The 23170-nt window shown below is 41.2% G+C and overlaps 1 protein-coding gene across 3 annotated transcripts; it reads right to left on the bottom strand.

Annotated features, from left to right (window-relative positions):
• Window positions 1-598: 598 nt before the first annotated feature.
• On the bottom strand, window positions 599-19382 carry agfg2 (ArfGAP with FG repeats 2). 3 transcript variants are annotated; one of them, XM_057854333.1, is made up of 14 exons: window positions 18865-19380; window positions 15204-15297; window positions 15034-15146; window positions 14847-14973; window positions 14672-14777; window positions 12876-12965; window positions 12751-12783; window positions 12420-12611; window positions 11973-12042; window positions 11699-11742; window positions 11516-11602; window positions 11358-11450; window positions 1286-1356; window positions 599-1213 (listed from the first exon to the last, which is right to left on the bottom strand). In XM_057854333.1, the coding sequence occupies exons 1-14, from the start codon at window positions 19029-19031 to the stop codon at window positions 1166-1168; spliced, it is 1335 nt and encodes a 444-aa protein (XP_057710316.1). In that variant the 5' UTR covers window positions 19032-19380; the 3' UTR covers window positions 599-1165. The 3 variants fall into 3 exon arrangements, with proteins under 3 accessions (XP_057710316.1, XP_057710315.1, XP_057710317.1); XM_057854332.1 differs by having other exon boundaries at window positions 11699-11745; window positions 18865-19378; XM_057854334.1 differs by lacking the exon at window positions 12751-12783 and having other exon boundaries at window positions 11699-11745; window positions 18865-19382.
• Window positions 19383-23170: the final 3788 nt, after the last annotated feature.

The following is a 23170-nucleotide window of genomic DNA, read 5'->3' as shown; positions in this document are numbered from 1 at the left end:
TAGAGGTGTGTTTTAATTATTTCCGTTTCTCATGATTTCATATTTTTTTCCTCAGAATGGAGCAATTCCATATATATTTCCCTGCACTTGCGCTATAAAATTAACATTTCCTGCTCACCATAATGTTTTTTATTCATTTCTTTTAATGTTTCTGAATGCTTAAGAGTTGCACTTTTGAGTTTGTTCTACATGATAAAATGTCTGAGTGCTTGTCCGAGACTGGTGATTCCATACTATTCATCCTTCACACAGCCTCTGAAAACAGAAATGTCATTTAAATCCATTTGCAGGCGACCTGGAGATCATGATTTTACAACATTGTGCGGGTGTGCGCTGGTTCTCATGGGAAACGCAGTCTTCCTGAAGGCAAAACACTACCGCTTTTGTCCACCTGCGTCGCTAAAATAGACCAAAACTGAAGTTACCTAGTGTTGTTTTAAAGCATTCCCGCTATTTTTCTCCATTAATCTCATTAAATATTCGTTAATAATATTAAAGTCGAGTTCTGAAGTGACTAAAAAATAGTCACTTGCCCTTTAAAGGGTTAAAGTACACTCAAGAAACTTTGCCCCCGCGTAAAAAATCATAAGAAGCACTATCATTTTATACAAGTTATTCTGTATTTGCAGTTTTTTTACATTCAGTAGCATTTTTTTAGCCCTCAAAGCTCATGCAGCCTGGCAGTGGTTAACACCCAAGACAGGGGAAAAACAACCAAAAGACATTTTTCTCTCATTTCGATGCATCGGGAGGCTTTAAGGCAGCGATCCTTAATCCGAAAACCATCACACATTTTGGCAGATAGGTTTAAAAGCGGGAATACAGATGGATTTGCCGTATTTTTCGTGTATAAGTCGCAAGCCTAGCAAAACTATGAAAAACAGTGCGACTTATAGTCCAGAAAATACGCCAGTGTGAATTTTCTTGTTGTGTGAGGGGATGAATGCAAAGTAGCAGCGTAGTTAGTGTACAGTTCAGCAAAAAAAAAAAAAAGGGAAAAAAAATAAAGGCGTAAAAATAAATCCCGCAAGTGGAAGTGGTAATTACATTCAGGCTTCTTTTTTTCACACGCACAAGTAAACACAGACATAAATAAGACAACTGGAGGAGGAAGGACGGAGGCTTTGACTCTCCCTGAGCTTGAAAAGAGTCCAAAAACAGAGAGTCAGATGAAAGGGTTTCGTGACGTTCCCCGACTGGGGTAGACGTTCCCCTGAAAGAGACACAGAAATACACAAAGTTGCTTGGCAATCTCTGACGTTAAGAGGGGAAAAACTGTACTCACTGTGAAAGGGTTCACCGACATGGGTCGAGGGACTTTGGGCTCGGAGTCGCACGAGGGGAAGGCGGCGAAGCCTGAAAGACAAACACTGTCGTACTATGTCCGTCTATCATCAAGGGAATCGTATACTTTCCCATATTTACTGTTTGAATTACTCTAATACAATATAAAATAAATAGCACTTACAGTGGGGCAAATAAGTATTTTGTCAACCACCAATTGTGCAAGTTCTCCTACTTGAAAAGATTAGAGAGGCCTGTAATTGTCAACATGGGTAAACCTCAGCCATGAGAGACAGAATAGAAAAAAAAAAATCACATTGTTTGATTTTTAAAGAATTTATCTCCAAATTAGAGTGGAAAATAAGTATTTGGTCATCTACAAACAAGCAAGATTTCTGGCTGTCAAAGAGGTCTAACGAGGCTCCACTTGTTACCTGTATTAATGGCACCTGTTTTAACTCATTATCGGTATACAAGACACCTGTCCACAACCTCAGTCAGTCAAACTCCAAACTCCACTATAGCCAAGAATAGAGATGACGATGAATAGAGAAGCCTTTTTTTAATATATATATATTTTTTAATGAAATCGTTTTCTAATTGTATTTAACATTACAGACATAATATGTTACACTCATCCAGAGTCTTTAATTTAGGCTTAAGGTAGGGTTATCAAAAATATCCCGATAAGGGCGACTATTATTAAAAAATGTGTCACCTTTTAATATTTAACACAGTTAATATGTGCGCTGCACGACCCTCTCACTCATGGTCACACTCAATCTGTAATGACGCCGTTTTACTTATATAGAGAGATTAAAGGCAGCGCAATTTGAGTATAATGAATTTTGGCAGCCTTTGGAGCCATTCTTCAATTGACTAAAACCTTGAATTCCCTCTCCCAATGATTAGCAATTTCATGGGAAGTAATGTGGGGAAGCAAAGTGTCAATTGATCTATGTCTTAACACCTTAAGTTATTTCCCAAAGCAGAGAAGATATATCCATTGGTAGCACGACGCACAGTTATGGTTTTACTTCCCATCATGGTTCCACTTCCCATCATGCATTGGGGCATGGCCACAGTATCATTTACTGAATGCTCAACAAATACACTAGATGGCAATATTTAGTCACAATATACAGTCACAAGTCTTTCTATCCGCGGATCCTTCTCACAGAAAGAATGTTAATAATGCAAATGCCATCTTGAGGATTTATTGTCATAATAAACAAATACAGTACTTATGTACTGTATGTTGAATGTATATATTCATCCGAGTTTTATTCATTTTTTTCTTAATGTATTGCCAAAATGTATATGATCGGGAAAAATGATCGGGAATGATTGGAATTGAATCGGGAGCAAAAAAAAGCAATCGGATCGGGAAATATCGGGATTGGCAGATACTCAAACTAAAACGATCGGGATCGGATCGGATCGGGAGCAAAAAAACATGATCGGAACAACCCTAGCCAAGACCAAAGAGCTGTCGGAGGACACCAGAGACAAAATTGTAAACCTGCACCAGGCTGGGAAGACTGAATCTGCAATAGGTAAAAGGCTTGTTGTAAAGAAATCAACTGTGGGAGCAATTATTAGAAAATGGAAGACATACAAGACCACTGATAATCTCCCTCGATCTGGGGCTCCATGCAAGATCTCACCCCGTGGCGTTAAAATGATAACAAGAACGGTGAGCAAAAATCCCAGAACCACACGGGGGGACCTAGTGAATGACCTACAGAGAGCTGGCATCACAGTTACAAAGACTACTATCAGTAACCCAATGCGCCGCCAGGGACTCAAATCCTGCACTGCCAGACGTGCCCCCCTGCTGAAGCCAGTATACGTCCAGGCCCGTCTGCGGTTTGCTAGAGAGCATTTAGATGTGTGTTATGGTCAGATGAAACCAAAATAGAACTTTTTGGTAGAAACACAGGTTCTCTTGTTTGTAGGAGAAAGAATACTGAATTGCAGCCGAAGAACACCATACCCACTGTGAAGAATGGGGGTGGAAACATCATGCTTTGGGGCTGTTTTTCTGCAAAGGGACCAGGACAACTGATCTGTGTAAAGGAAAGAATTAATGGAGCCATGTATCGAGAGATTTTGAGTGAAAATCTCCTTCCATCAGCAAGGGCATTGAAGATGAGACGTGGTTGGGTCTTTCAGCATGACAATGATCCCAAACACACAGCCAGGGCAACAAAGGAGTGGCTTCGTAAGAAGCATTTCAAGGTCCTGGAGTGGCCTAGCCAGTCTCCAGATCTCAACCCCATAGAAAATCTATGAGAGTTGAAAGTCCGTGTTGCCCAACAACAGCCCCGAAACATCACTGCTCTAGAGGAGATCTGCATGGAGGAATGGGCCAAAATACCAGCAACAGTGTGTGAAAAGCTTGTGAAGAGTTACAGAAAACGTTTGGCCTCCATTATTTCCAACAAGGGGTGCATAACAAAGTATTGAGATCAACTTTTGATACTTTTTTTCCACCATGATTTGCAAATAAATTCTTTAAAAATCAAACATTGTGATTTTCTGGTTTTTTTCCCCATATTCTGTCTCTCATGGTTGAGGTTTACCCATGTTGACAATTACAGGCCTCTCTAATATTTTCAAGTGGGAGAACTTGCACAATTACTGGTTGAATAAATACTTATTTGCCCCACTGTATATCATAGTTTAATAAAAACAAGCAGGAATAGACAACGGGATGATAAGGGCATAACAGATACAGGATGCCTTCTGACCACGGAAGCCAACGCGTGCGTAATGCAGCTAGCTGACTGAGCGAGTTCGACGCTGACAAGCAAGTGATAGGCAAGACATCTACAGTGTATCACAAAAGTGAGTACATCTCTCGCATTTCTGCAGATATGTAAGTATATCTTTTCATGGGACAACACTGACAAAATGACACAATGAAAAGTAGTCTGTGTGCAGCTAATATAATAATTTATTTTCCCCTCAAAATATAGCCATTAATATCTAAACCCCTGGGAACAAAAGTGCGTACACCCCTTAAAAACTACATCCCTAAATGTCCAAATTGAGTACTGCTTGTCATTTTCCCTCCAAAATGTCATGCCAAATCCCGCAATCAGCTCCTGTGGAGAGTCAAGAACAAATGGCGGGAAATCCTGTTTTGCCACAAGGAATGCCTGATAACAAGAAGACTCCAAAGCTGAGAATTTGAACACTCAGCGCTGAAAATCTCCAACTCTGGTTGCCTTGGCAACAGTGATGCACGGACTCATCGGCCCAACCTGCAACGGAAAATCACCCTAAACAACGCCCAAACACAACCTTCTTCCGGACCACAGCCCGCCTCACCAGAGCTTTCAAAAGACTGAACTCTTTAGCGAGCGCTGTCTTTTATCGGGAATATTTTGTTGATGTGGTGACCCTGGAGCCAGCTTTCCTCCTCGTCTGGGTCAATTGTCGACTTGGAATAAATTGTCAAAGTGTGTTTCGGAGCGTTTTTCCAGCTTTTAAAATGGAGTCCGTACAAGGGGTTAAAACTAGGGCTGACAAACGATTAAAATTTTTAATCGAGTTAATCACAGCTTGAAAATTAATTAATCTTAATTAATCGCAATTCAAACCATCTCTAAAATATGCTATATTTTTCTGTAAATTATTGTTGGAATGGAAAGATAAGACAAGACTGTACATAAGTACAGTGCCTTGCAAAAGTATTCGGCCCCCTTGAATCTTGCAACCTTTCGCCACATTTCAGGCTTCAAACATAAAGATATGAAATGCAATTTTTTTGTCAAGAATCAACAACGAGTGGGACACAATCGTGAAGTGGAACAACATTTATTGGATAATTTAAACTTTTTTAACAAAAAACTGAAAGTGAGGATCTCTGAATGATCCAATGTTGTCCTAAATGACCGATGATGATAAATAGAATCCACCTGTGTGTAATCAAGTCTCCGTATAAATGCACCTGCTCTGTGATAGTCTCAGGGTTCTGTTTAAAGTGCAGAGAGCATTATGAAAACCAAGGAACACACCAGGCAGGTCCGAGATACTGTTGTGGAGAAGTTTAAAGCCGGATTTGGATACGAAAAGATTTCCCAAGCTTTAAACATCTCAAGGAGCACTGTGCAAGCCATCATATTGAAATGGAAGGAGCATCAGACCACTGCAAATCTACCAAGACCCGGCCGTCCTTCCAAACTTTCTTCTCAAACAAGGAGAAAACTGATCAGAGATGCAGCCAAGAGGCCTATGATAACTCTGGATGAACTGCAGAGATCTACAGCTGAGGTGGGAGAGTCTGTCCATAGGACAACAATCAGTCGTTACTGCACAAATCTGGCCTTTATGGAAGAGTGGCAAGAAGAAAGCCATTTCTCAAAGATATCCATAAAAAGTCTCGTTTAAAGTTTGCCACAAGCCACCTGGGAGACACACCAAACATGTGGAAGAAGATGCTCTGGTCAGATGAAACCAAAATTGAACTTTTTGGCCACAGTGCAAAACGATATGTTTGGCGTAAAAGCAACACAGCTCATCACCCTGAACACACCATCCCCACTGTCAAACATGGTGGTGGCAGCATCATGGTTTGGGCCTGCTTTTCTTCAGCAGGGACAGGGAAGATGGTTAAAATTGACGGGAAGATGGATGCAGCCAAATACAGGAACATTCTGGAAGAAAACCTGTTGGTATCTGCACAAGACCTGACACTGGGACGGAGATTTATCTTTCAACAGGATAATGATCCAAAACATAAAGCCAAATCTACAATGGAATGGTTCAAAAATAAACGTATCCAGGTGTTAGAATGGCCAAGTCAAAGTCCAGACCTGAATCCAATCGAGAATCTGTGGAAAGAGCTGAAGACTGCTGTTCACAAACACTCTCCATCCAACCTCACTGAGCTGTTTTGCAAGGAAGAATGGGCAAGAATGTCAGTCTCTCGATGTGCAAAACTGATAGAAACATACCCCAAGCGACTTGCAGCTGTAATTGGAGCAAAAGGTGGCGCTACAAAGTATGAACGCAAGGGGGCCGAATAATATTGCACGCCCCACTTTTCAGTTTTTTATTTGTTAAAAAAGTTTAAATTATCCAATAAATTTTGTTCCACTTCACGATTGTGTCCCAGTTGTTGTTGATTCTTGACAAAAAATTAAAATTTTATATCTTTATGTTTGAAGCCTGAAATGTTGCGAAAGGTTGCAAGGTTCAAGGGGGCCGAATACTTTTGCAAGGCACTGTACTGTATTTGTCTATTATAACAATAAATCCACAAGATGGCATTAACATTATTAACATTCTTTCAGTGAAAGGGATCCACGGATAGAAAGACTTGTAATTCTCCTGTAAAGGATAAGCGTGAGTTTGTATATTGTGACTAAATATTGCCATCTAGTGTATTTGTTGAGCTTTCAGTAAATTATACTGTAGCGACTTAACTGTTCTGCCCAAAAGCATGATGGGAAGTGGTTAGGGTGACCATATTTTGAATTCCAAAAAAGAGGACACTCAGCCTGGCCTCAAGATACTTGAATTTTACATGAAGTTCACTCAAAGATGCCTATATCACTTTAATATATTTTGAAGTGCGCCCCCTGACTCTGGATGGAAAAATGCAGTTTGAAAAAAAATCAATAATGACTAAAAAAAGAATACATATGTATATATATATATATATATATATATATATATATAATGCAGACCCATGGAAATGTAGTCCAATCAATATCAATACACATACACACTGTAGGCTTAAAATTACTATCACGACAATTGCCCTTAACAAATTGTTCTTCCCATTCAATTGATATACTTATTCAATGTTCTACGTTGCACACAAACAATAACCGAAATAAACTGACAAACTATTCAACCAGCATATTTCCAAACGTAGCAGTTCAAAACTACGTTTCCCGTAATGCCTAGCGTGGTTTAGCTTACTGATAGCTAGCTGAGGCAAAAATCTAACTTTGCTACAAAAGTTTACAATTATCAGCAGCGCAATGATGCGACACCAAACGGGATTTTACAGTCAAGTCTCCGACAGAAGTCAACAGTTGCCATTATATACGTATTTATTGTAAAAAACTTAACAATTGGGCAGGCGTTGTGGCCAAATCATCAACCCAGTAGATGGCGGTAATGCCTAACGATAGGGGTAAACTGCCAACAAAAACAAGAAGAACTACTCCTTCCCTCCCTTCTAGTAGGAGCCATGTCAACTGCTGCCACCCAGCGGCCAGAGGGATTCTCTTCAAATTGGTCCCGTGAAAAATCATAAAAACCGGACATTTCTATGAATTTATAAAACCCGCCCGGACCACGAGGATACTACGTGAAAGTAGGACTTGTCCGGGCAAAAGAGGACGTTTGGTCACCCTAGAAGTGGTGAAACCATGACTGTGTGTGGTGGCTGCAAATGCTATATCTTCTCTGCGTTGGGTACAAAACAGGGTGTGAAGAAAAAGATCAACTTCTGTCATTCTTCCCCACGTTGCTTCCCACAATATTTATAGTTGTTGTGGGAGAGATGTTAAAGCTTTTGCCAATTAAAAACATGGCCCCAATGAGTGATTGTATCTACTCCACTCACTTGACGCTGCCTCTTAGCTCTCTATATAAGTAAAACAGTGCCAGAGTGGGTCGTGCCGCGCATGCGTTAATTGCGTTGAATATTATAACGTGATTCATTTAAAAATAGGGTTGTTCCGATCATGTTTTTTTGCTCCCGATCGTTTTAGTTTGAGTATCTGCCGATCCCGATATTTCCCGATCCGATTGCTTTTTTTTTTTGCTCCCGATTCAATTCCAATCATTCCCCATAATTTCTCCCGATCATATACATTTTGGCAATGCATTAAGAAAAAAATGAATAAAACTCGGACGAATATATACATTCAACATACAGTACATATTTGTTTATTAAGACAATAAATCCTCAAGATGGCATTTACATTATCAACATTCTTTCTGTGAGAGGGATCCAAGGATAGAAAGACTTGTAATTCTTAAAGGATAAATGTGACTTTGTATATTGTGACTAAATATTGCCATCTAGTGTATTTGTTGAGCTTTCAGTAAATGATACTGTAGCCATTTAACTGATCTGCCCAAATGCATGATGGGAATCGCAACCATGACTCAGCGTAGTGGCACCAATTGATATATCTTCTCTGCGTTGGAAAATAATACATGGTGTTAAGAAAATGATCAACTACATCCTTTCTTCCCTACATTGCCTCCCACGTTATTTCTAAGTGCTGAGAGGGGGATTGTAAGGCTTTGGCCAAATAAAAATAGGCTCCAAAGGCTGCAATATTTATTTAACGTGATTAATTTAAAAAAAATTTATACCGCCGTTAATGCAATAAATTTGATAGCCCTACTTTAAGCCAAAACTACTCTGGATTAGTGTAAGACACTTTGTAACGTTAAATACAATTAGAAAATGATTTAAACTATATATATATATATATATATATATATATATATATATTAGGGCTGTCAAAATTATCGTGTTAACGGGTGTCAATTAATTTTTTTAATTAATCACGTTACAATATTTGTCGCAATTAACGCACATGCCCCGCTCAGATAGATTTGAGTGACGGTACAGTGAAACGCTCACTTGTTAATTGTGTTTTATGGAGTTTTGCCGCCCTCTGCTGGCGCTTGGGTGCGACTGATTTTATAGGCTTCAGCACCCATGAGCATTCTGTAAGTAATTATTGACATCAACAATGGCAGGCTACTAGTTTATTTTTTGATTGATAATTTTACAAATTTCATTAAAACGAAAACATTAAGAGGGGTTTTAATATAACATTTCTATAAATTGTACTAACACTTTTCTTTTAAGAACTACAAGTCTTTCTATCCATGGATCGCTTTAACAAATGTTAATAATGTTAATGCCATCTTGTTGATTTATTGTTATAATAAACAAATACAGCCTTTATGAACCGTATGTTGAATGTATATATCCATCTTGTGTCTTATCTCTCCATTTCAACACTAATTTACAGAAAAATCTGGCATATTTTATAGATGGTTTGAATTGCGATTAATTACGATTAATTCATTTTTAAGCTATAATTAACTCGATTAAAAATTTTAATCGTTTGACAGCCCTAATAAATATACAGTGCCTTGCAAAAGTATTCGGCCCCCCTTGAACCTTGCAACCTTTCGCCACATTTCAGGCTTCAAACATAAAGATATAAAATTTAATTTTTTTGTCAAGAATCAACAACAAGTGGGACACAATCGTGAAGTGGAACAACATTTATTGGATAATTTAAACTTTTTTTTACAAATAAAAAACTGAAAAGTGGGGCGTGCAATATTATTCGGCCCCCTTGAGTTAATACTTTGTAGCGCCACCTTTTGCTCCAATTACAGCTGCAAGTCGCTTGGGGTATGTTTCTATCAGTTTTGCACATCGAGAGACTGACATTCTTGCCCATTCTTCCTTGCAAAACAGCTCGAGCTCAGTGAGGTTGGATGGAGAGTGTTTGTGAACAGCAGACTTCAGCTCTTTCCACAGATTCTCGATTGGATTCAGGTCTGGACTTTGGCTTGGCCATTCTAACACCTGGATATGTTTATTTTTGAACCATTCCATTGTAGATTTGGCTTTATGTTTTGGATCATTGTCCTGTTGGAAGATAAATCTCCGTCCCAGTCTCAGGTCTTGTGCAGATACCAACAGGTTTTCTTCCAGAATGTTCCTGTATTTGGCTGCATCCATCTTCCCGTCAATTTTAACCATCTTCCCTGTCCCTGCTGAAGAAAAGCAGGCCCAAACCATGATGCTGCCACCACCATGTTTGACAGTGGGGACGGTGTGTTCAGGGTGATGAGCTGTGTTGCTTTTACGCCAAACATATCGTTTTGCATTGCGGCCAAAAAGTTCAATTTTGGTTTCATCTGACCAGAGCACCTTCTTCCACAGGTTTGGTGTGTCTCCCAGGTGGCTTTTGGCAAACTTTAAACGAGACTTTTTATGGATATCTTTGAGAAATGGCTTTCTTCTTACCACTCTTCCATAAAGGCCAGATTTGTGCAGTGTACGACTGATTGTTGTCCTATGGACAGACTCTCCCAACTCAGCTGTAGATCTCTGCAGTTCATCCAGAGTGATCATGGGCCTCTTGGCTGCATCTCTGATCAGTTTTCTCCTTGTTTGAGAAGAAAGTTTGGAAGGACGGCCGGGTCTTGGTAGATTTGCAGTGGTCTGATGCTCCTTCCATTTCAATGTGATGGCTTGCACAGTGCTCCTTGAGATGTTTAAAGCTTGGGAAATCTTTTTGTATCCAAATCCGGCTTTAAACTTCTCCACAACAGTATCTCGGACCTGCCTGGTGTGTTCCTTGGTTTTCATAATGCTCTCTGCACTTTAAACAGAACCCTGAGATTATCACAGAGCAGGTGCATTTATACGGAGACTTGATTACACACAGGTGGATTCTATTTATCATCATCGGTCATTTAGGACAACAATGGATCATTCAGAGATCCTCACTGAACTTCTGGAGTGAGTTTGCTGCACTGAAAGTAAAGGGGCCGAATAATATTGCACGCCCCACTTTTCAGTTTTTTATTTGTTAAAAAAGTTTAAATTATCCAATAAATGTTGTTCTACTTCACAATTGTGTCCCACTTGTTGTTGATTCTTGACAAAAAAATTGAATTTCATATCTTTATGTTTGAAGCCTGAAATGTGGCGAAAGGTTGCAAGATTCAAGGGGGCCGAATACTTTTGCAAGGCACTGTATATACAGTATATTAAAAAAAGGCATGTCCGATATTTTTTGGCCGATTCCGATACTTTGAAAATGACGTGATCGGACCCGATCGATCGGAATTACCGCCCATTAACACGATAAAATTGACAGCCCTAGTTAAAACTAAGGTGAACGCGCGGCGTTTGGCTTTTTGGCCAGGTTGTTGAGTTGCGCTGGCCCGGGTCATTTGAATTGCGCTAGCAGGGTTCATGCGGTTCGGCTGGCGTGATTCCGGCAATCTGGCTAAAAGGTCAATTTCCAATAATCATTATTCTTCGATATGTACGTTACCGTTAGCTTCCTGGTTGTTCGCAGCCTCTCGGGGAAACGCGGCAGGTGGCGGGAACGCCGTTGTGGGCGAGGTAACAAAGGCGTCGCCGTCACCTGTGAAAGAAAAGAAGACATGGCTTTGGATATTTGCGGGCTTCGCCGGGCCCCCCGAAACTCACCTCCTGGGGGGCTGCTGAAAGGGTTGCTGGGGGAGAGCGCAGCGGGCTGCTGGGAAGCCAAGCCGGAGCTGAATGGGTTGGGGAAACCTGAGAGGCCGGCAGGGGGGGGGGGGGGGGTCGCTTGGTCAGACAAAAAGATCATTGACGGTGGGCTACATTCCACGCTACTCCGCACGAGCTTACTTGCAAATGTTTGGGACGTGGTCAACGTATCCACACTTGGGGAGCTGCTGAGAGAAGACATGAAGAAGTTCAGATCTTCGGAAAAAAAATAAATCCAATTTGACTGGGAGTGATCTTTAGTCAATGGGAACCTGCGATCAACAGGATGTAAGCTTAAAAGTCCCCGAATTCAATAGAATACTCCCAAATCCACAGAAAGTGACCCAAAACAAACATAAAGGGACCCGTACATTTGACGTCTATCACTGTCAATGGTATTGAACCATCAAAATACCTGGCAGGAACGGAGCCGGATAACCGGTTGCTGAATAGGGTGCTGTACTGCGGAGGACCAGCAGGTGGCACTGTTGACAAACATTTCAAACAATCAGTAAAGATCACTTTCAAATTTCAAATTCTGTCCTAAAAAAATTCTTGTGACCGAGTCAGGAAACAAACTCTCCCCACAACACATAAAAACCAATCAAAATCCACTTAGGCGAAGTCAACCGGTGCTGATTTTAAAGCGATTAAAACGATTCAAGGGGACCCTTTGAAGCCGACTGCGTGATGCGAGCAAACACAATGAGTGTAATTCAGCGGCTAACGGCTTTGGCATTTGCAAGACGGACGTTACGCAACACAGCTGAGCTGGCCGCGACAATCGGGATTGTCCTGCCGCTACTACAGCGGAGTGGCCGTGGATTATTGACGTCAAACCTGTGAGGGAAATGTGGCGTACCTGTTTCAGAGAATGCGGTGTCCAGTTGAGACACCGCAGCGTATCTGTCCTGGGTGTTGCTAGCACTCTGCTGCTGGGACAGAGATTGAGGAAGAGAAGCTTGCGGCTGTTTCAATCCTCCAAAATCCAAACTGAGGGATCTGGGGAAGGCTCTGAAGGGCCCCGTGCCGCCCGACGTGGGCGTGGTACGACCTGTTTCCGACACAACCAAAAGAACAAGACCACGAGGTGTTTAGCAATATCGTGTTTCCGCAATTAGCTCGAATGGTTCAAAAAAGATTGAATGGTTGAGATGAAGCTGATGGACATTAGCGGGGTGAAGGGGTCTTACCTAAGGTGAAGTTTTTTTTGAAAGAGCTACTGGCTACAAGGTGAGGAGACACACACACAGAGCATAAAAGAGTTTTACTCTGGAAGGACAAGTTAGAGGGAATTGAAAGAAGTTGGGATGCGCACCCGAAGGCCGAGGGAGGGCAGGGAAGGAAGGACCATGGGCAGAAGACAGCGAACCCGGGCGCTGTCGCTCAATCCCGCAGACGTTCTGGTCTACGAGAGTAGCACAAAAAAGTGAAAGGTTTGGTCCTGTTCCAGAAGAAAACGGCAGTTGAGTTGGAATACAGTTGGGCAAATAAGTATTTAGTCAACCACTAATTGGGGAAGTTCTCCCACTTGAAAATATTAGAGAGGCCTGTAATTGCCAACATGTGTAAACCTCAATCATGAGAGACAGAATGTGGAAAAAAAAACAGAAAATCACATTGTTTGATTTTTAAAGGATTTATTTCCAAATTAGAGTGGAAAATAAGTATTTGGTCACCTACAAACAAGCAAGATTTCTGGCTGTCAAAGAGGTCTAACTTCTTCTAACGAGGTCTGACGAGGCTCTACTCCTTACCTGTATTAATGGCACTGGTTTTAACTCATTATCGGTATAAAAGACACCCGTCCACAACCTCAGTCAGTCACACTCCAAACTCCACTATGGCCAAGACAAAAGAGCTGTCGAAGGACACCAGAGACAACATTGTAGACCTGCACTAGGCTGGGAAGACTGAATCTGTCGTTGGGCAACACGGACTTTCAACTCCCTCCACAGATTTTCTATTGGGTTGAGATCTGGAGACTGGCTAGGCCACTCCAGGACCTTGAAATCCTTCTTACAAAGCCACTCCTTTGTTGCCAGCCACGTCTCATCTTCAATGCCCTTGCTGATAGGAGATTTTCACTCAAAATCTCTCAATACATGGCCCCATTCATTCTTTCCTTTACACAGATCAGTCGTCCTGGTCCCTTTGCAGAAAAACAGCCCCAAAGCATGATGTTTCCACCCCCATGCTTCACAGTGGGTATGGTGTTCTTTGGATGCAATTCAGTATTCTTTCTCCTCCAAACACGAGAACCTGTGTTTCTACCATAAAGTTCTATTTTGGTTTCATCCGACCATAATACATTCTCCCAGTCCTCTTCTGGATCATCCAAATGCTCTCTAGCGAACTGCTGACGGGCCTGGACGTGTACTGGCTTCAGCAGGGGGACACGTCTGGCAGTGCAGGATTTGAGTCCCTGGCGGCGCACTGTGTTACTGATAGTAGCCTTTGTTACTGTGGTCCCGGCCCTCTGTAGGTCATTCACTAGGTCCCCCCGCGTGGTTCTGGGATTTTTGCTCACCGTTCTTGTTATCATTTTGACACCACGGGGTGAGATGTTGCATGGAGCCTCAGATCGAGGGAGATTATCAGTGGTCTATGTCTTCCATTTTCTAATAATTGCTCCCACAGTTAATTTCTTTACACCAAGCGCTTTACCTATTGTAGATTCAGTCTTCCCAGCCTGGTGCAGGTCTACAATTTTGTCTCTGGTGTTCTTCGACAGCTCTTTGGTCTTGGCCATAGTGGAGTTTGGAGTGTGACTGATTGGGTTGTGGACAGGTGTCTTTTATACCGATAATGAGTTAAAACAGGTGCCATTAATACCGGTAACGAGTTGAGCCTCGTTAGACCTCATTAGAAGTTAGACCTCTATGACAGCAAGAAATCTTGCTTGTTTGTAAGTGACCAAATACTTATTTTCCACTCTAATTTGGAAATAAATTCTTTAAAAATCAAACAATGTGACTTTCTGTTTTTTTTCAACACTCTGTCTTTCATTGTTGAGGTTTACTCATGTTGACAATTACAGGCCTCGCTAACCTTTTCAAGTAGGAGACCTTGCACAATTGGTGGTTGACTAAATACTTATTTGCCCCACTGTACCTTTAAGGGATGGATCCCGGAAGCTTTGGGAGCGCGACGGCCGCGCGGTGAACGCATCTGGCCTGACGTCGGCGGGTGAGGCACGGTCACAAGGCACCATCTGAGACTGCAGGGACGGAACGGTATGAAAAGCGCAGTTTGTACGTCTCCATTATCGACGGTGAGCGTCTCTCACCAGCGTTCTGGCCTGCCTGGCGTTGGGCGGCAGGATATGCGAGGGCGGACCGTGAACGAGGACGGTCTGGACACCGGGACTCCAAGGTCCCTCTGCATCTCTGCGATTCTTACATTTAGAAAAATGCCTGCCGGGGAAAACGCAGTGAGTACCTTCAAAAGTAGGTAGGACTTTTCAAACATCTCACCATTTCTTCTTCTCGTATTTGTCCTGCAGGAACTCTTTGAACTTCTGCGAGTCTTTCGTGTCGCAGCCGTCCGTCTTGGGGTCGAAGGCGCACAGCCACGTCCTTCTGCCGACCTAAGCGCAAACATGGCGGGATGGGCCGTTTCAGATCTCGAGGGTGGACTTGCTCACCTCGTTGCCGTGGTTTTGGAGGAATTCCACTTCCTGCTGGGAGAAGGTTGTCATGGAGATGGACTTGACCCTGTGCGGCGGGTTGAGGCCTCTCCTGTGGTCCAACGGCCAGCGGTTCAACACAAAAAATAAACACAAGTTATTTGTTGTCAGAGGAAACAGCAGGTGGGCGTGGAAACATCTCTGCAGTGTATGTGTCAGGGAGGGGGTAGGCTAACGTGTGCTGGGGGATGGGGGGGCATATGGAAAGCCGGCAGAGCATTTATTCCATATCCTTGATATCCAGATTAAGCTCCAAGTTCGTATTAAACGTTCTTTGTCATCCTTCTGGTGCGGGTTTATCACAAGTAGATGGTCGTTCATTCGCTGCCAACCCTCCCTCTTCAAATGGATTGGACGTCTATCGTTGCCAATGGCAGGCAATGAGTTATTAAAACTACTTCTAACCAAACCTGGCACGACACCTGTTCATAGTTGCTTTAACACCAAACTATCAGAAACCAGGACTTCGATGAGACCAGAACTTACTGACTTTGGGGAGCAGAGACCGAAAGAAGACCAAGACTTTTAGGAGTTGAGAAAAAGACTCGACCAAGACCCTTAAAATTTGGTTTCAAGAACAGTTCCAAGACCAAGTCCGGTCTTTAGAGTTATAAAACTAACCAAAAGTCTAAATTACAGGGCTCAACTAGAGGCAACCTCGATAAATGCTGGTTTCTGAACAGCATGACCCAGTACCGAAACATAACAAATCCAGCTGAACTTTGCTGGATTCATTGTTTTGGTCCTGGTTTAGTTGGATTTCTTAGCAGAACCCTTCTGGATTCATTGGGTTTTGGTAGTGTTCTCCACGTTTTTGTGCTAGTCTTGCGGGTACAGAAACCAGCATGTTGGATTTCCTCGCAGAATCTTGCTGGATTTGTTGTGTTTTGCTACTGTCAGAAACCAAGCCTTGTATGAGGCCAGAACTGACTTACGTTTGGGAGCCGAGACCGAAAGTAGACCAAGAGATTTGGGAGTTGAGAACAAGACTCGACCAAGTCCAAGACCCTTAAAATGTGGTTTCAAGAACAGTTCCAAGACCAAGAGCAGTCTTTGGAGTTATAAAACTAACCAAAAGTTGAAATAACGGGGCTCAACTAGAGGCAGCCTCGCTAAATGCTGGTTTCTGAACAGCAAGACCAGTACCGAAACACAACAAATCCAGCAGAAGCGTGCTGGATTCATTGGGTTTTGATAGTGCTCTCCCCGTTTTTGTACTGGTCTTGCAGGTACAGAAACCAGATTGTTGGATATCATCGCATAACCTTGCTGGACTTGTTGTGTTTTGCTACTATCAGAAACCAAGACTTGTATGAGGCCAGAACTTACTGACTTTTGAGAGCAGAGATCGAAAGGAGACCAAGACCTTTGGGAGTTGAGAACAAGACTTGACCAAGACCCTTAAAATGTGGTTTCAAGAACAGTTACAAGACCAGGACCAGTCTTTGGAGTTACAAAACTAACCAAAAGCCGAAATTACGGGGCTCAACTAGAGGCAGCCTCGCTAAATGCTGGTTTCTGAAGCAGCAAGACCAGTACCAAAACACAACAAATCCAGCAGAGCTTTGCTGGATTCATTGTCTTGGTCCTGGTTTAGTTGGATTTCTTAGCAGAACCCTGCTGGATTCATCGGGTTATGGTAGTGCTCTCCATGTTTTTGTACTGTTCTTGCAGGTACAGAAACCAGCATGTTGGATTTCATCGCAGAACCTTGCTGGATTTGTTGTGTTTTGCTACTATCAGTAACCAAGACTTGTATGAGACCAAAACTTACTGACTTTTGGGAGCCGAGACCGAAAGGAGACCAAACTTTTGGGAGTTGAGAACAAGATTCGACCAAGACCCTTCAAATGTGGTTTCAAGAACAGTTCCAAAACCTGGACCAGTCTTTGGAGTTACAAAACTAACCAAAAGTCGAAATTACGGGGCTCAATTAGACCGAGACCGAAAGAAGACCACGACTTTTGGGAGTTGAGAACAAGATTAGACCCTTAAAATGTGGTTTCAAGAACAGTTCCAAGACCAAGTCCGGTCTTTGGAGTTATAAAACTAACCAAAATTCGAAATTACAGGGTTTAACTAGTGGCAGCGTCGCTAAATGCTGGTTTCTGAAGCAGCAAGACTAGTACCGAAACAAGACCAAAACCGGTCTTGTGAGTTACAAAACTAACCAAAAGTCAAAATTACAGGGTTTAGCAGCAAGACCAGTACCGAAACACGACAAATCCAGCAGAACTTTGCTGGATTTGTTGTGTTTTGCTACTATCAGAAACCAAGACTTGTATGAGGCCAGAACTTACTGACTTTTGGGAGCAGAGACCGAAAGGAGACCAAGACTTTTGGGAGTTGAGAACAAGATTCGACCAAGACCCTTAAAATGTGGTTTCAAGAACAGTTCCAAGACCAGGACCAGTCTTTGGAGTTACAAAACTAACCAAAAGTTGAAATTACAGGGCTCAACCAGACCGAGACCAAAAGAAGACCAAGACTTTTGGGAGTTGAGAACAAGATTAGACCCTTAAAATGTGGTTTCAAGAACAGTTCCAAGACCAAGTCCGGTCTTTGGAGTTATAAAACTAACCAAAATTCGATTACAGGGTTTAACTAGTGGCAGCATCGCTAAATGCTGGTTTCTGAAGCAGCAAGACTAGTACCGAAACACAAGACCAAAACCGGTCTTGTGAGTTACAAAACTAACCAAAAGTCAAAATTACAGGGTTTAGCAGCAAGACCAGTACCGAAACACGACAAATCCAGCAGAACTTTGCTGGATTCATTGTTTTGGTCCTGGTTTCGTTGTACTTCTTAGCACAACCTTGCTGGATTCATTGCTTTTGGGTAGTGCTCTTCACGTTTTGCATTTACAGAAACCAGCATGTTGGATTTCATCACAGAACCTTGCTGGATTTGTTGTTTTGCTACTATCCATGCCAGAACTTACTGACTTTTGGGAGCAGAGACCGTAAAAAGACCAAGACTTTTGGGAGTTGAGAACAAGATTAGACCCTTAAAATGTGGTTTCAAGAACAGTTCCAAGACCAAAACTGGTCTTGTGAGTTGAAATTACAGGGTTTAGCAGCAAGACCAATACTGAAACACGACAAATCCAGCAGAACTTTGCTGGATTCATTGTTTTGGCTCTGGTTTAGGTGGATTTCTTCGCAGAACCTTGCTGGATTTGTTGCGTTTAGCTACAGGAGAAAAACTGGATTTTACTAGCAGGGAGGTGTCACACATGGAAGCTCGCGATAGCAACAAAATGTCCACAAGTGGAAGTTCTAGTACACCAACTGTTGAAACGTTTTAAATAGTAAGGACAAGGAATAAATGCTGAGGGGTGAACAAAAACTGGATTAGTGAGTGACAAGAGTGTTTGGAACCGGCCTACCCGAGGAGTGCTGGGAGTGGGCTGAACATGCCAAATGTGTCCACGCACACGCCCACACTTGACAAACACACAAACAAACCTTGCAGCCAGCGATTGCTTTTAAAGGGCTGCGGGAAGACAGAGAGCGTGTCAAAATGCAGCTCTGGCGATTCTGCAATCTTCGGGCGGGCCTGCCACATTAGCTCTGCTGCAATATACTGTAAAGAGCGGGGAAAGAGCCAAGCTACTCACAGCATTCCGGAGCACGACGTGCACACGAACGCGCCCACGGTCACGTCAGTGTACGTCACCCCGGGTTGATTGCACTCGAAGCAGTGTTTGTTTACTCCAGACTGGGCCAGCTCCCGGACCTTGCGCGAGCAGATCTCCTGGTTGTCCCGATGCTTGCGGTTCGACATGGTGGTACCGCACAGGGGGGCGGGGATGGCAGGGGGGAGGTGGGCTTTTCCTCCGTCCGAGCTCCGTCTCCCGGGCTCTCCACCTCCGCCGCTCTACCGCCGCATAGTGGGGCGGGGGCTCGGGGGTGCTGGTCGGAGTCAACGCCGCTCCGTTCCTCTGCGCTCCTGCTTAATGCGAGGCGGCACGGAGGGGGCAAGCTAAACCCAACAGGAAACGTTACATACCGGAAACACGCTTACTTTCTTCAGAATAAAAACCTTCACGTGGACGTGCGTGTTTGAAATAAAACTAATTTGTGCTGAATGTATGCTTTTGTTAAGCAAAATCATTTATTTTATAACAACCAGAAAGTTTGTTGTCACATAAAAAAGAACGTAAATAAAGACATGATGACATATAGTAAGAAAACAAAGGGCGTGATGACATTCCACAGGATGTGTTGCAGCGCCCCGCCGTGGCACAAGCAAGATACTGCATCTAACAAACGCGCCAGCTCAAAACGGTTTAACTCATTGCCTGCCATTGACAAGGACTGACGTCTAATTCATTTAAATTGGCTGGCAGACTGGACTCGCTGTGAATGCTCATCTTTAAGTGCGATTGACGTTGCTAGACGTCCAATTTATCCAAAGACGTCATTTCGACTGGGAGGGTTAGCAGTGAATGATCAGTGATAATTAAAAAATAATTAGAAAATATCATCAAATTGATCTAAAAAAATGAATTTAAAAATAGAATATATTTTTTAATTAAAAAATAAATAAATGAATTTAAATGTATTAATTACAAATACATTAAAAAAGAACAATACTATGTTTTAAATGATAGAAATTGTCGATCGATCGGGTCCAATCACGTCATTTCGTATCGAAATCGTCAAAAAAATATCGGCCATGCCTATTTTTAATACTTTTTTTTTTTTTAATTAAATCATTTTCTAATTGTATTTAATGTTACAGACATATTATGGTTACACTCATCCAGAGTCTTTAGTTTTAGGCTTAAGGTAGGGTTATCAAAATTATCCCGTTACCGACGGTAATTAATTTTTTAAAAAATTTATCACGTTAAAATATTTAACGCAATCAACGCATGCGCTGCACGACCCACTCACGCATTGCCACGTTCAATCTGTAATGGCGCCGTTTTACCTATATATAGAGCTAAAAGGCAGCGTAAAATGAGCAGAGTGAATTTTGGCAGCCTTTGGAGCATTTTTTTAATTGGTTAAAGCCTTACAATCCCTCTCCCTACAATTTGAAATAAAGTGGGAAACAATGTGGGGATGTGAGGTAATAATTGATCTTTTTCTTAACACCCTATGTTATTTCCCAATGCAGAGAAGATATATCAATTGGTACCACGACGCACAGTCATGGGTGCACTTCCCATCATGCATTTGGGCACAACAGTTAAATGGCTACAGTATCATTTACTGACAGCTAAACAAATACACTAGATGGCAATATTTAGTCACAATATACAAAGTCACATTTATCCTTTAACAATTACAAGTCTTTCTATCCATGGATCACTCTCACAGAAATAATGTTAATAATGTAAATGCCATCTTGAGGATTTATTGTCATAATAAACAAATACAGTACTTATGTACTGTACGTTGAATGTATATATTCGTCCGAGTTTTATTCATTTTTTTGTTAATGCTTTGCCAAAATGTATATGATCGGGAAAATTTATCGGGAATGATTGGAATTGAATCGGGAGCAAAAAAAAAAAGCAATCGGATTGGGAAATATCGGGATCGACAGATACTCAAACTAAAACGATCGGGATCGGATCGGGGGCAAAAAAACATGATCGGAACAACCCTAATAGAAATACATGATGAAGATTGAAATTGATATGTAAATTGGTCATGCAGGACAAAAACATTGCGGAAAAGGTCAACAGGAGGCGCTAGTATGGGTCCCCTAAAGGGACATCGACAGAAATAAAATTAATTTAAGAAATCTGGTGCGCACAAGAAAAAATCTGGTGCGCACCAGAAGAAACACTCTGGTGCGCACTACATTGTTTCATTGTTACATTGTGTATCTGGTAAATATTAGCATTATATAGCACATAGTAGGGGCTCCGTATCAAATTGATGTGAAAATGAATTAAAAACAAAAAATAATAAATATTACTTTATTATTATTTATTATGATTATATTTATATTTTATTTTATTATTATTTATTTCAAAAACTATTAAATTGAAATGTATCAAATACAAATACATTTAAGAAAAGAACAACAGTATGTTTTAAATGATAGAAATACATGAACAGAAATTGATATATAAATTGGTCACGCAGGACAAAACCATTGAGGAAAAAGTCAGTCAGGAGGAGGCGCTAAAGGGACATCGACAGAAAAAAAATAAATTTAAGCAATCTGGTGCGCACCAGATAATTTCTGGGGCACACCAATCTGGTGCGCACCAAAAACAATGTAGTGCGTACCAGAAACTATCTGGTAAACATTAGCATTATATAGCATTTAAGCTAGTGGACTTTTGCCTAGCAAGTTAGCCAATTGTTGTAAACATTAGCATTATATAGCATTTAAGATAGCAAATTTTTTTGATGCAAGTTAGCCAATTGTTGCATTTTTGCAATTTCTGGTGAGCACTGGAAACAATCTGGTGTGCACCTTATTGTTTATAGCGCACACCAGAAACTATCTACTGAAAATTTGTATTAAATAGCATTTAAGCGAGCGGACATTTGCTATGAAAATTAGCCAATTGTTGTAAACGTTAGCATTATATAGCATTTAAACTAGTGGACTTTTACAATGTTGTAAACATTAGCATTATAAAGCATTTAACCTAGCAGACTTTTGCGATGCAAGTTAGCCAATTGCAACAATGCAACAATTGGCTAACTTGCATCGCAAAAGACATCTATAGAATCAAAATAAATTTAACCAATCTAGTCCGCACCAGAAATAATCTGGTGCGCACCAGATTGTTTCTAGTGCTCACCAGATTGTTTATAATGCTCATGTTTAATGTTGGTTAAATGTATTTTGATTCTATCGATGTCTTTTGCGAAGTTAGCCAGTTGTTGCATTGTTGTAACTGGCTAACTTGCATCACAAAAGTCTGCTAGCTTAAATGCTATATAATGCTAATGATTAGCAGATTTCTGGTGCTCACCACAAACAATGTAGTGAGCACCAGAAACGATTTGGTAAACATTAGCATTATATAGCATTTAAGATAGCGGATTTTTGTTAATGCAAGTTAGCCAATTGTTGTAAACATTACCATTATAAAACATTTAAGATAGTGGATTTTTGTTAATGCAAGTTAGCCAGTTGTTGTAAACATTGTTGCATTTTTGCAATTTCTGGTGCGCACTGGAAACAATCTGGTGTGCACCTTATTGTTTATAGCGCACACCAGAAACTATCAACTGAAAATTTGTATTGAATAGCATTTAAGCGAGCGGACATTTGCTATGATTATTAGCCAACTGTTGTAAACATTAGCATTATATAGCATTTAATCTAGTGGACTTTTACAATGTTGTAAACATTAGCATTATAAAGCATTTAACCTAGCAGACTTTTGCGATGCAAGTTAGCCAATTGTTGCATTGTTGCAATTGGCTAACTAGCATCGCAAAAGACATCTATAGAATCAAAATACATTTAACCAATCTAGTCCGCACCAGAAACAATCTGGTGTGCACCAGATTGTTTCTAGTACTCACCAGAAATCTGCTAATCATTAGCATTATATAGCATTTAAGCTAGCAGACTTTCGTGATGCAAGTTCGAAAAAGTCCGCTAGCTTAATGCTGTATAATGCTAATGTTTAGAAGATTTCTGGTGCTCACCACAAACAATGTAGTGCACACCAGAAACTATCTGGTAAACATTAGCATTATATAGCATTTAAGCTAGCGGATTTTTGTTAAGGACTCGTGCAAGTATTCGCTAGGGGTTGTACATTACTTCAATAAAAAAAAATTCAATGAATGAAAAATAGTTTCAATTTTATTTTTGCATTCAAACACATTTATTTTTGATCGAAGTGACTTTTTTTTATTGAACAACAAAGACAAATTTTTTTTTTTTTTTTTTTTTTTTTTTTTTTTAAATAACTACCTTCATACAGGAGGCGC

The sequence above is a fragment of the Corythoichthys intestinalis genome, chromosome 13, assembly GCF_030265065.1.
Source record: "Corythoichthys intestinalis isolate RoL2023-P3 chromosome 13, ASM3026506v1, whole genome shotgun sequence".
Classification (NCBI taxonomy): domain Eukaryota; kingdom Metazoa; phylum Chordata; class Actinopteri; order Syngnathiformes; family Syngnathidae; genus Corythoichthys; species Corythoichthys intestinalis.
Note: the sequence above shows the minus strand (reverse complement) of the source record. Positions and strands in the feature narration are given on the sequence as shown.